The sequence below is a fragment of the Myotis lucifugus genome, unplaced genomic scaffold (assembly GCF_000147115.1).
Source record: "Myotis lucifugus unplaced genomic scaffold, Myoluc2.0 scaffold_94, whole genome shotgun sequence".
Lineage (NCBI taxonomy): Eukaryota > Metazoa > Chordata > Mammalia > Chiroptera > Vespertilionidae > Myotis > Myotis lucifugus.
In genome coordinates this window covers 359,441-371,480 of record NW_005871142.1, presented here as the reverse complement: position 1 = coordinate 371,480, position 12,040 = coordinate 359,441, and the positions used below count along the sequence as shown (strand labels likewise).

The following is a 12,040-nucleotide window of genomic DNA, read 5'->3' as shown; positions in this document are numbered from 1 at the left end:
TATTATCTTATATCCTGCAATATATTAATATCATAAGCATTCAAATTTTTTCCAGTGGAATAGTTAGGTCATGTAATTTCAATGAGGTCTCAGTCTTTCTAATTATTTCTTCTTTCTTCATTCTTTCATAGCCACATTTAATTCATAGAGTTTAAAGGAGCAACTTATTTTCTACATTGTTCCTGGTGAAAGTATAGAATATACTTTCTCTAACTAACTTTGGTTTCCATTCTTAGTTTACAGCTGACCTTGATCAGTTTGATCAGTTACTACCCACGTTGGAGAAGGCAGCCCCATTGCCAGGCTTATGTGAGACCGAGAGGATGGATGGTGCGGTCAGCGGTGTCACCATCAAATCCGAGATCCTGCCCGCTTCACTTCAGGCCACCACTGCCAGACCCACTTCCAGGCTGACCCGTACGTGTTGGGGACAAAAGCCTCATTTCCAGTGTTTAATGAGTCACTGTTACTGCGCAGAGCTTTTGTTTATCAAGAATGAAATATCTTTTCATTAATGCTACTGTAAATAATATAGTTACATTTAGACTTATGACCTTCAATCAACTTGTGTGATTTATTTATCTATTTATTATTCTTTTTAATCCTCACCCGAGGACATGCTTAGAGAGACGAAGAATGAGAGAGACAGAAACACGATGTGAGAGAAACATCAATTGGTTGCCTTCCGTAGAGACTAAACCACAACCCAGGTATGTGCCCTGACCTAGAATTGAACCAGCAACCTTTCGGTGCATAGGATGATGCTCAATCAACTGAGCCACTCCGGCTCAACTTGTGTATTTTAAATTACAGTGTAACATCTACCTTTTTGTAATTAATGTTAAGGTGAGCAGTTGATGTTAAGGAGAGCAATTTTGTATTCTTATCCAAAACGTTCCATTGCAGGGCTTTCAGAAATATAATAATTGGGTCAGATTTTGTTTCCCCAAGTGTCTTGAACACTAGTCCTAAGAGTTGCAAAAAAAAAAGGACTTTGTGCTAAAGTACACTGAACCAAACACTACATGGCACCTACATCATTCCTCATTAAAATTTCACAATGCATATTACAGGTTTTAAGAAGTGTTAAAGAAATGAGTTTAATTTCTTTCACTTAATTTCTTTCTTGATTATGGAACTCCTTTACTCAGGAAATACATGTTACCCCATAGAATGAATTTTCCATGGAGCACTGTTTAGGAGACAACTGTGTTGAAATAATTCACTACTGCTCTAGCCATGTTAGCATTCTTCTAATTAAGAAACACTTGTGATGTTCTCCATGTCTCTCTATGGTCTGATAGCATCTCGTTTTTCACTAGTATTATATTCCATTGTATAGATGGACCATAATTTATCCATTCTTCTGTTGAAGGACATAGCTTATGTTTTTAAGTTTTGATAATCAATGAATAAGGAGTTATAAACTTTATGTACAAAAAAAAGAAAGAAACACTTCAATAGTACAACACTTCAAATTCATGAAGATAGGATTGTCAGATATTCTCACCTATCTCATTTTGAAGTTGAAAAAACACACAGTGGTGATAATTCCACTGTGAGACTTTGAAATTAAAAGAAACTAACCAGCTCACTTTCAAAATTTGCCTGGGTTCCTGGCCTGTCTTATCCCTCTTCTGACAGGATCAGTTGTGAGACTCGTTTATTTCAATCTTACAGCAGCTTTTAGTTGTCATGACACAATTCCTGAAAGTTTACCAAGACTTCCAGGCAGCTGTAATGAAGAATCTTAAGTCACCTTGACCCTCTTCTCTATCAGTTTTTAACTATACTTTGATTTTTAAAAAATTGTATTCGTCTTCTCAGGCTGCCCTAACAGAGTATCACATACTGCGTGGCTTAAGCAACAACTTTATTTCCCCACAGTTCAGGAGGGTAGAAGTCCAAAGTTAGGGTGTTGACAGGTTTGGTTTTCTCTAAGGACTCTCTCACTGGCTTGCCCATGGCCGCCTTTTTGCTGTGTCCTCATGGTTGGTAGTCCCTCTGTCTGTGCTGTCTGTGTCTTAATCTCCTCTTCTTATAAGAATACCAGTCACAGAGCCCACTCTAACGACCCTGTTTTAACTTAATCATCTCTAGATACAGTCACATTCTGGGGTGCTGGGAGTTAGAACTTCAGCATATAAATTTGGGGGGAATACAGTTCAGCCCATACAATGATTAATTATTTAATATATGTTCATCTTATAAATTATAAGCAATCATTAGAAATCTTAGAAGAGAATAAATGTTATTCTTAATCTCACTACCTAAAATCTACCAAGGATAGATAGCCTAACAGAATTTTTGTGTGTTAATATTTGAAATAATTTGTAAAAATAGAATTATTCTGAACATAATATCTTGGATTATGCTTTTCTCTGTTTCATTTAACAGCACATTATAATTATATATTCCATAATTTATTTATCAGTCCCTAAATTTCTATAATTTGTGTTATTTACAGTGTTTTTCCTACATAAGTGGTACATAAATAATCAAAGCTTTCAAAAAAAATTCCCTCATAAAAACTTTCAAAAATGCATATACTGTTTCTTCCAAAACATAATTCAATCTCTTTTTTCATTTGTCATTATAAGCATCAATTATTATACTATTATATTTTCAGGTTAACAACTATAGAGCTTTGTCCATTTACTGAATGACCCTAGAGCAGTGGTCAGCAAACTGCGGCTCGCGAGCCACATGCGGCTCTTTGGCCCCTTGAGTGTGGCTCTTCCACAAAATACCACATGCGGGCGCACACGTACAGTGCAATTGAAACTTCATAGTCCATGCGCAAAAGTAGGTATTTTGTGGAAGAGCCACACTCAAGGGGCCAAAAAGCCACATGTGGCTCGTGAGCCGCAGTTTGCCGACCACTGCCTTAGAGGCTATGCCCTTTGGTTTGTGCCTTTTATACAGTATATTTTACTTTTTGCTTACAGCTCTCAGACCATGATAATAACACTGTCCCTACTTATAGCATATTCTGATGTGCTGTAAACTGAAAAATTCATTAACCAAAATTGTTATAATTATCTTTGAAAATTTTCCAATAGTCTGGAATGATTCTCCTATGGTAACATCAACTTATGTGCAAACTTTTTGTGTGTGTGTGTGTCTGATTAAGATTTTATTAGTCAGTTATTGTGGTCCAACTCCGCTGATAGGACCTCTCATATTAGACCTGATTAACAATGGGAAAATCCACCCAGAGATGTGCAAACTTTTTAACATCAGGTTTTCTTTGATTCACAGACCTTTTCTCACTTTGTCATCTACTTGTTATTTTGTGGCACCTTCTAGATAGTTTAAGTTTCTGAATAAGTGACTCTATCATTGAAGTAATACTATATAACTGAAATCTCACGCTTCTGTACTATATATTACTTCTGGAAAATATTATCATTTTGTCTTCCATTGTGACACTGACTTCTTACCTTTGCTTCTTTCATCAGGATTACCTGAGCTGGAATTGGAAGCAATTGATAACCAATTTGGACAACCAGGAACAGGTGATCAGATTCCATGGACAAATACTACAGTGACAGCTGTGAATCAGAACAAACCAGAAGAGTGAGTAATATATTTCGTATTTTGTAAAGTATCAGATACCAACTTCTACAACAAAGAACTACTTTTCCCAAACTGGATTCCAGGATACATTGATATTTTGTTAGATGTTGACAGAAGTGATTGATAATGAAAAAAAAAAAAGGATGGGGAAGATGGAGTTAAACAGATGTATTTACTGCATGACTGCAAGACTAGTGTATATTGTAATTACCAGAAGATTGATGCAGTATGCAGCTGTTGGTTTATTTTTTATCTCTTACTTTGCTTTGATGGATTACCATAAAGTTTCTGAGACCTATGAACGAATCGGCCTCAGTACAACAATTATGTTGCTCTTGAGCTTTTAGTTAGATAATTATTCTGTCCAGTTTTTGTTTAGAGCAAGAAGGTATAAGGAGGAAAGGTACTTTCCATATCTACTCAGTGTCCAACTATTTGTTTTATTGCTTAATACCAAGCATGTTTCATTTTTCTAGTTTGAGTTCTTTTTAAAATGGCAATCATGTAATGTTAGCAATATGATTTAATCATCCTTGAACATTAGGTAATGCAATGTATACTATTTTGATTGTGGTTCAGTTACCAATAATTAATAGCATCCATTGAATGAATAAATTTTTCCTCCCAATCCTCACCTGGGGACATGGTTATTGATTTTTAGACAGAAGGGAAGGGAGAGGAAGAGAGAGAGAGAGAAACATCAATGTGATAAAGAAACATTGATAGATTGTCTTCCCATATGCTCCGTGACTTGGAATGGAATCCACAACCTAGGTATGTGCCTGACCAGGAATCGAACCCAGTCTTCTGGTATACCAGACAATGCTCCAACCAACTGAGTCACACCAGCCAGGGCAGAACAAATTTTAATATAGGCTAAATTATTTTTTTCTGAGATTTTGGTTGATTTTTATTTTCTATTTTTGTTAATTCTTTTTCCCTATCTTAACTATGTTTGGTTAATTTTGAGACTAGTTCTGTAAGCTGACATGAAGAATATGGAGACAAAGTTCAGTGATTGGCAAAATAATGAAAAATATGTTCATAAATTTCTGTACATTAAGTGTATCAGAAAATTTTCTAGAACTAGATTTGCATGAATATTTATATTGTATTTGATTTCTTAAGATTGAATAATTATTAAACTGTATCCTTTAATTCTGCAGCCAGTGTATTAGTTCACAATTAGATGAGCTTCTCTGTCCACCAACAACAGTAGAAGGAAGAAATGATGAGAAAGCTCTGCTTGAACAGCTGGTCTCTTTCCTCAGTGGCAAAGATGAAACTGAGTTGGCTGAATTAGATAGAGCTCTGGGAATTGACAAACTTGTTCAGGTATTTACTAAAGTTGGCATTTTTTAAATGATTCTTTCCTGAGAAGCTAGAAAATGGTTTTTAAGCAAGGTTTTTCAGTATTCTCACTGTGTTTTATAATTTACCCTTGTGGAAGTTAACAAAATATATAATAGGTAATCTACACTAATAAAAGAGAAAGATGAAAATTGACCATGCCTTCATGATGCCCACCAGCCAATCAGGAGTGAGTATGCAAATTGACCCAAATATGGCGGGTTAATTTGCATACACAGGTGCAGAACGACAGGGGACAGGGTAGGGTGGGACACTTGGGTCATCGTCATGGCAGAAAGGCGGCTCCTGGCTGGAGCAAAGGTGGTGTTGGCAGCCAGGGGAAGGAAGGCCCATTCTTGCACAATCTTTGTGCTTCGGGCCTCTAGTAGATAATAATGGGATTTTACACAAAGTAGTAGTAATAATAATAGTGTTAGAAAGTCTTAGCCTTTCACTATGAAACAGAATCTTAGAAGCTCTCCTTAGAATAGAATACAGATTCATATCATCACTTCTAATTTTAGGATTTAATATAGTATCCTTTATTCATGCGAGTCTTCAACCTATATTTTTCATATTTCAAATGTCCAGAGGAAGTTATGCTTCATGAAACTCTCCTTTTAGTTACACACACACACACACACAAATACGCACACACAAATACACACACGCATGCACACACACACACACACCCCTATACACAACAGGTCACAATTTAAATTGTATTTCTTAGAATCAGTAATAGTGAACAAGTAGGAAAGCCCACCTGTACAGCATTCTGTTAGGTGAACTATGAATTTTTTTCAAATAGGTAAAAACATGAATTCTATATTTAAGATAGAAAAATGCCTGACTCATCCCTCCTTTAGTAAGCTACATCTGTAGTAACCTAGTAAATATAAAGTTTGTTGATTCTTAGGTTTTGCAATGAAGTTCTTTTTAAACCTTTTCACTTCATTTCATTGATTTAGGATCTTCATTTTAACTGCATTTTCATTTCTTTACTGAGATTTTAAACATCTCAGTTATGGGGGGAAAGGAGACATATGTAATACTTTCGACAATAAAGAATTTTAATAAATAAATAAATAAATATAAACATCTCAGTTAATCTATTACTCCATTTCAAAAGTAACTTTCAGAGGTAGTTCCTTTAAGTAGTAAACATCTGGAGAGCTTCATGAATCCACTATGAATAGATTATGATGAAACTTTCTAGAGATGCTATCGAATCCAAAGTTACATAGAAAAACATGTCATTTATTGGCAGAAACATATGTGTAAAATAGCCTCGTTTATTTTCTAACAGGGAGGTGGATTAGATGTATTATCAGAGAGATTTCCACCACAACAAGCAACACCACCTTTAATGATGGAAGAAAGACCCAACCTTTATTCCCAGCCTTATTCTTCTCCTTCACCTACTGCCAGTCTCACTAGCCCTTTCCAAGGCATGGTCAGGCAGAAACCCTCATTGGGGTCCATGCCTGTTCAAGTAACACCTCCCCGAGGCGCTTTTTCACCTGGCATGGGCATGCAGCCCAGGCAAACTCTAAACAGACCTCCAGCTGCACCCAATCAACTTCGACTTCAACTTCAACAGCGATTGCAGGGGCAACAGCAGGTGAGTACTCATGTTTAGCAGGCGATACTTTTTAAAGGTATGTGCTTTCTTTGTAACAAGACAGCCCAGTTGCTACAACCAAGGTTTCAAGTTTATTCCCAGGACCTTTATGCAAGACTCAAAACACCACCCTTGGTTTGCTAGGATAAGAAAAGGGGACATATTCATTCAATTAAAAGACTGCTGGCTCATAACAAAGTACTCTGAGACCTACAATTTAGAAGCAGTTAATCTTGTTTTTTGAGATAAAAAATATTAGGATGAACATCGTACAATTAATAAATCAATAAAGAGAAACACAGTTTAATTTATAGAGTATCAAGAAACACTGTTTATGATTATTGAGACAGAAAATGCAGTTTATGTTGTTTGAAGTTGGAGTGGTCTTATATTAGGAGCATGAGGAAAGAATAATTTGGGGGTGTTGGGTGCTGTGGGTGAGTTAAATCTCTCTCATGACAGGCAATGAGTAGGTATAGTGACATACATATTTAAGTCTGTATAAATAGCAGATATAGAGAGAATCATCAGGAGCCAAAAAAGCAAATGGTTAAAAGTATTATCTCTGAGAAGTGGGACTGGGGCTGTAGATTTCTCTTTCTTCATATTAATCCTTCTGTATTTTTTAAACCATATGTGTATATTGTTTCAGATTATTTTTTTAAGTATTTAATGATATTTCCTGGAGCCTTACTAATTCAGGAAGGAAGAAAAAGATAAATTGGAAAGTCAGTATGATATAATGGTGGTAAGAGTAAGCTCTAGTTTCAAATCCTAGTGCTAACCTTAACTTAGGTGGTTCAACAATCAATTTATTTACCCTTTTAAAGCTTCTGGGTCCTCATTTATAAAAAGAGTCTAATAACTAATTCCTTTACCTCATAGGTGGTTGTGTGCATTAAATGAGATAATGCATGTAAAGCTCTTAGCACAATACTTGGCATCTTATAGCATTTAATAAATGCTAGCTATTACTATAAAATTATATTCAATAAATATAATAGATACCATAATGTACTTTCATTTCACTTAAAAAGATGATGAAAGGGAGAAAGAGAAAGGGAGAGATGAGATAGGGAAAAAAATTTAATTTTAATGGTAGAATAACAAAGAAAGGAATAACTGTAAATCTTGGGGTGGAATAAAGGATTCAAAGAGGAATTAAGGGGAGAGAAGGAAGAAAAGAAACAAAGAGAAGGAGTAGTAATATGTTCTGAGAATAAGTTAAAGATAAGCTGCTTCTTGTTATAACTTGTTGTTCATCGTAAGATAGCATAAGAGGAGGAAATAATTAATAGTTCCTCTGTATTTAATCTTTCATATAACATATTTAAGGGGACTAGTGATAGGTACTGTGAGGAAGATAAAGAAAAAATGATACAGGCGACTTTGAGAACTTATAGTCAGCTTAGGGTATTTAACAGATAAATACCCCAAAGTTAACAGCAGTAAGTGACTAAGTGCTAAACCAAAAAAGGAGAGGAAAGTGTAGGTATGCTGCTTTCCTCATTGCACAGAGTAGGGTTCAGTACATACTGTCTACAGTTACAGGCTCAGTGAGCAAGACCATTTCAACAATCTAGGTCAGGTTCCTGAATAGATGAAATGATAATTCATACTTAGTTCAGAAAAAAAATTTGTTTTTGCTTTGATTTGCTCCTAAAGCAGCTGATAAGCAGAGTAGTCATGCAAAGAATGTATCTGAAATAAGGACACAAATAAGTCAACATCGCTCCTCTGTGCTTCCTTTAAATATTATGGAAGCATGTCCAAGGTTTGGAGGTCTTGGTAGCCCAACAAAGTGAAATAAATATCCATCAAGTTGGAGAAATACAGAATATGGGGCACATTATGTTTTAAGCCTCCAGATATGTTACTACACAAAAATAACATATAACTGCCATGTAAAACAATAACTCTGCTACCTAATGAGCCACGATAGCCAGACCTATTCTTTGGGTTCAGGGCTATCAGTTCTTTTGTTCAGTAGTGGTACTCAGTCCATAGTGCTCACTGCAGAGTCTTCTATGTGTGAGGGAGGTCTGGCCAAGGCTTATCTCAGCAGTAGAGAAAAAGGAAAGCTCAACTCAAAGTAGTAAAACAAAAATATTTTTACTCAAATATTAAGATGATTCAAAATAGAGACATGTCCAGGTGTGGTTAGTTCAGAGACAAGGATGTTATCAAGGACCCAGGTTCTTTCTGTCTTTTTACCCTGTAATCCTTGGCAACTAGAAGAATGGCTGCCATGGTTACAAATACCACATGCAAACAAAACTATCTAGCAGGGGAAAACAAGACTATCTTTTTCCTATGCATCTTGCTTTAAAAGCCATGAAACTTTCAGAAGGCTCTTGTGCCTTCTTCCCCACTTCCACCCCCAACTCCCAAAAAAGGGAAAACAAAAAAAAGACTTCACATGTTTGGCTAGCCAGAACTGAATCACTTGTGCACCCTTAACCAATCGCTGGCAAGGATTGACTTAGAGTACTCGTGGAGATGTGTGATTTGGGATAATTAGCTGAATAAAATCCTATTCTGTCATCAAGGAAGAAGAGGAGGGTAAATGGCTGTGTTGGCATTAATAGTACCTGATAAAAAATCAAGAAATTAGGTTTAAATAAATTATTTTAAATTATACAGGTAAATTCACAGTCGGGATCAAACATCTAACTTCTGCCTTAAATTCCATTAAATGACAGGTTGTATATTTTAAGTGAATAAATTCATATCAGTATAGAAAAAAAGAATACCATCAACCTACTAAGAATTTTAAAATATAGAAAGCAAAAAATAAATAAATAAATAAATAAATAAAAAATAAATAAAATATAGAAAGCAAACATAAGAATCAAAATTATCATATACAAGTAATACAATTGCAGCGAAGTTTCTAGATAAAAGAATAAGAAATAAAAATTAATGACAATCCTTTTTATTAGCAACAAGCAATTAGAAAATATAAAATAAAAATTAATGACAATCCTTTTTATTAGCAACAAGCAATTAGAAAATATAATTTCAACATATATCAAAATATGCAAAAATAAATCATAATTAAAAGTCAAAAAGAAGATACAAGTAAAATATATTTGTTGATTTAAAGGCTGTTGTAAAGATGACAATCTTTCTGAAGTTAACCTATAGATTCAATGGAATTCTGATTAAAATATCAACACAGAATTTGACAAATAGATGCAAAACTTATTTTAGAAGAATGAATACAACCTTAAAGAAGAATGAGGATGAACTTGCCCTACCAGATATCAAGATTTAAAACCAAGTTTTAAAAATTAAAACATTGTAGAACTGCCATAGGGATAGACAGTTCTAATCTATCTATATATATAAAAGCCTAAGTAACCATTATTACAGAACGACTGGCCGACCGGTCGCTATGACACACACTGACCACCAGGGGGCAGACACTCAACACAGGAGCTGCCCCCTAGTGGTCAGTGCGCTCCTACAGCTGGAGTGCCGCTCAGCCAGAAGTTGGACTCACACCAGGCTCATGGCTGGTGAGCACAGCTGCAGTGGCAGGAGCCTCTCCCACCTCCGCAGCAGTGCTACTAAGCGGTGGCAGCAGCAGGCACAGTGGGGCCAGGATGAGCAGCAGCGTGCTGTGCCCGGCCCCGGCTGGGGCTCCTCCCCAACCGCCTGCCACTTCAGCACTTCTACATCCCTCGGGGGGGAGGTCAGATTGCCAGGGATTGGGCCAAAACCCAGCAGTCCGACATCCCCTGAGGGGTCCCGGATTGCAAGAGGGCAACAGGCCAGGCTGAGGGACCCCATCCATGCATGAATCCGTGTACCAGGCCTCTAGTTGGAATATAATAGAGAGCCCAGAGACACACCAGACATATATAGGAACTTTATAAGTGACACAGGTGGCAGTCAGTGGGGAAAGGATGGCCTGTAAAATAAATGCTGGTACATTTGGCTGTCCATGGTGGGGGAGTCAAATTAGATCCTTATCTCATACCATACACAAAAAATAAATTCTAGATGTTTTAATGGCCTAAATGTGAGTATGAGAAAATCTCTATGGCCCCTTATAAAAAGGTCATAAAGGAAAAGGTTGATGTTTGCATTAAAATGTAAAACCTGTAAGTAAACAGACACCATAAACAAGATTGGGGATGTTATTTCAGGGAAGATATTTGCATAACAGACAAAGGATTAGTATCTAGAATATATCAGATTCATAACAATATTTTTAACACACTTATCTCACTTGATTGATATCATGTTTACTTGTTGGTCATGTCCTCTTCTTCCTTCTTCCCTCTTGCCAAACACAGGAGATGTAAGCTTCTAATAGTCAGGAAGGGAACACAGGGCCTAATGATTTGAGAAGAAAAAGAAAGGGACATACTCAGATCTACATTAGAGTTTATTTTTAATAGATCTTTAGATCAGTTTAAAAAATATGATTTCCTGACCTTAAGTATATCTCATTGACTAGAGTATGGTACACAAGGAGTAAAAAGATTCTAATATTTTAAATTTGATTATACAGTTAAGAATAATTTCCAGTTGGCGGACAGGAAGAGGAAGAACAAACACCCTAGGAAGCTAATATAAATGCATTGGCTGAGACTTAAATGGTAAAAATAAAGAAGGAACTAGTGATTAAGAAGAAATACAAAGTTAAAGCCTTTAGGTGTAGTGTCTGCTTACATCTCAAATAAGCAAAGAATCAAGGAATGTATCCATAATACCTATAAGAACTTGTAAAGTTCTATTTTTGGAAAAAGGATGACAGCATAAATGGGTAGGTCTGCTGCTTATAGAAAATAGTATAACACTGGCTAACAAAGATACAATTATTCTATTCCAGTTTTGCTTTCTTCTTCTCCAGCAAAGGACATAGTCTTCATACTATTTAAAAAAAGAAGAAGAAAAATATGAAGAGGGAGTAACAGTCCAGACAGATAAAGAAATATGATATCCTTAGGCAAGTCCAGATATTTTGTTAGGGTCCTCAGGAAGGGTATGGATCTGGTATAAGAACCACTATTGATAATCTTTTATATATTACTAGAGGCCCAGTGCATGCATTCGTGCACTGGTGGGGTTCCTCAGCCTGGCCTGTGCCCTCTCTCAGTCCGGGACCCCTCAGAGGATGTCGGACTGCTGGTTTCGGCCCGTTCCCCACAGGCCAGACCAGCAGTCCGACATCCCCCGAAGGATGTAGTAGTGCACAAAGTGACAGGCAGCTGGGGAGGAGCCCGAGCCACACCACTCCCATTCATCCTGGTCCTGCTGCACCTGCGGCTGCTCAGTAGCACTGCCATGGAGACAAGAGAGGCTCGTGCTACCGCAGCTGCACTCACCAGCCGTGAGCCCCACGTCTGGAACCCGTGGGTCAGCTGAGCAGTAACCCCACTGTGGGAGCACACTGACCACCAGGGGGCAGCTCCTGTGTTGAGTGTCTGCCCCCTGGTGGTCAGTGCCCATCATAGCACCCGTGTTTGGTCATTC

The 12,040-nt window shown here is 36.9% G+C and overlaps 1 protein-coding gene across 8 annotated transcripts in view; it reads left to right on the top strand.

Moving 5' to 3' along the window:
* NCOA1 (nuclear receptor coactivator 1) overlaps nt 1-12,040 on the top strand; it is a 115,607-nt gene that overhangs the window by 75,646 nt on the left and 27,921 nt on the right. For all 8 annotated transcript variants that reach the window (XR_002830013.1, XR_002830014.1, XM_006091697.3 and 5 more), the window contains 4 exons: nt 237-417; nt 3,462-3,579; nt 4,746-4,914; nt 6,239-6,553. Coding sequence is in view for 6 of the 8 variants with exons in the window: in XM_006091697.3 (XP_006091759.1) it covers nt 237-417; nt 3,462-3,579; nt 4,746-4,914; nt 6,239-6,553 (783 nt within the window). In the remaining 2 variants the exon portion in view is untranslated. The remainder of the gene's footprint in view (nt 1-236; nt 418-3,461; nt 3,580-4,745; nt 4,915-6,238; nt 6,554-12,040) is intronic.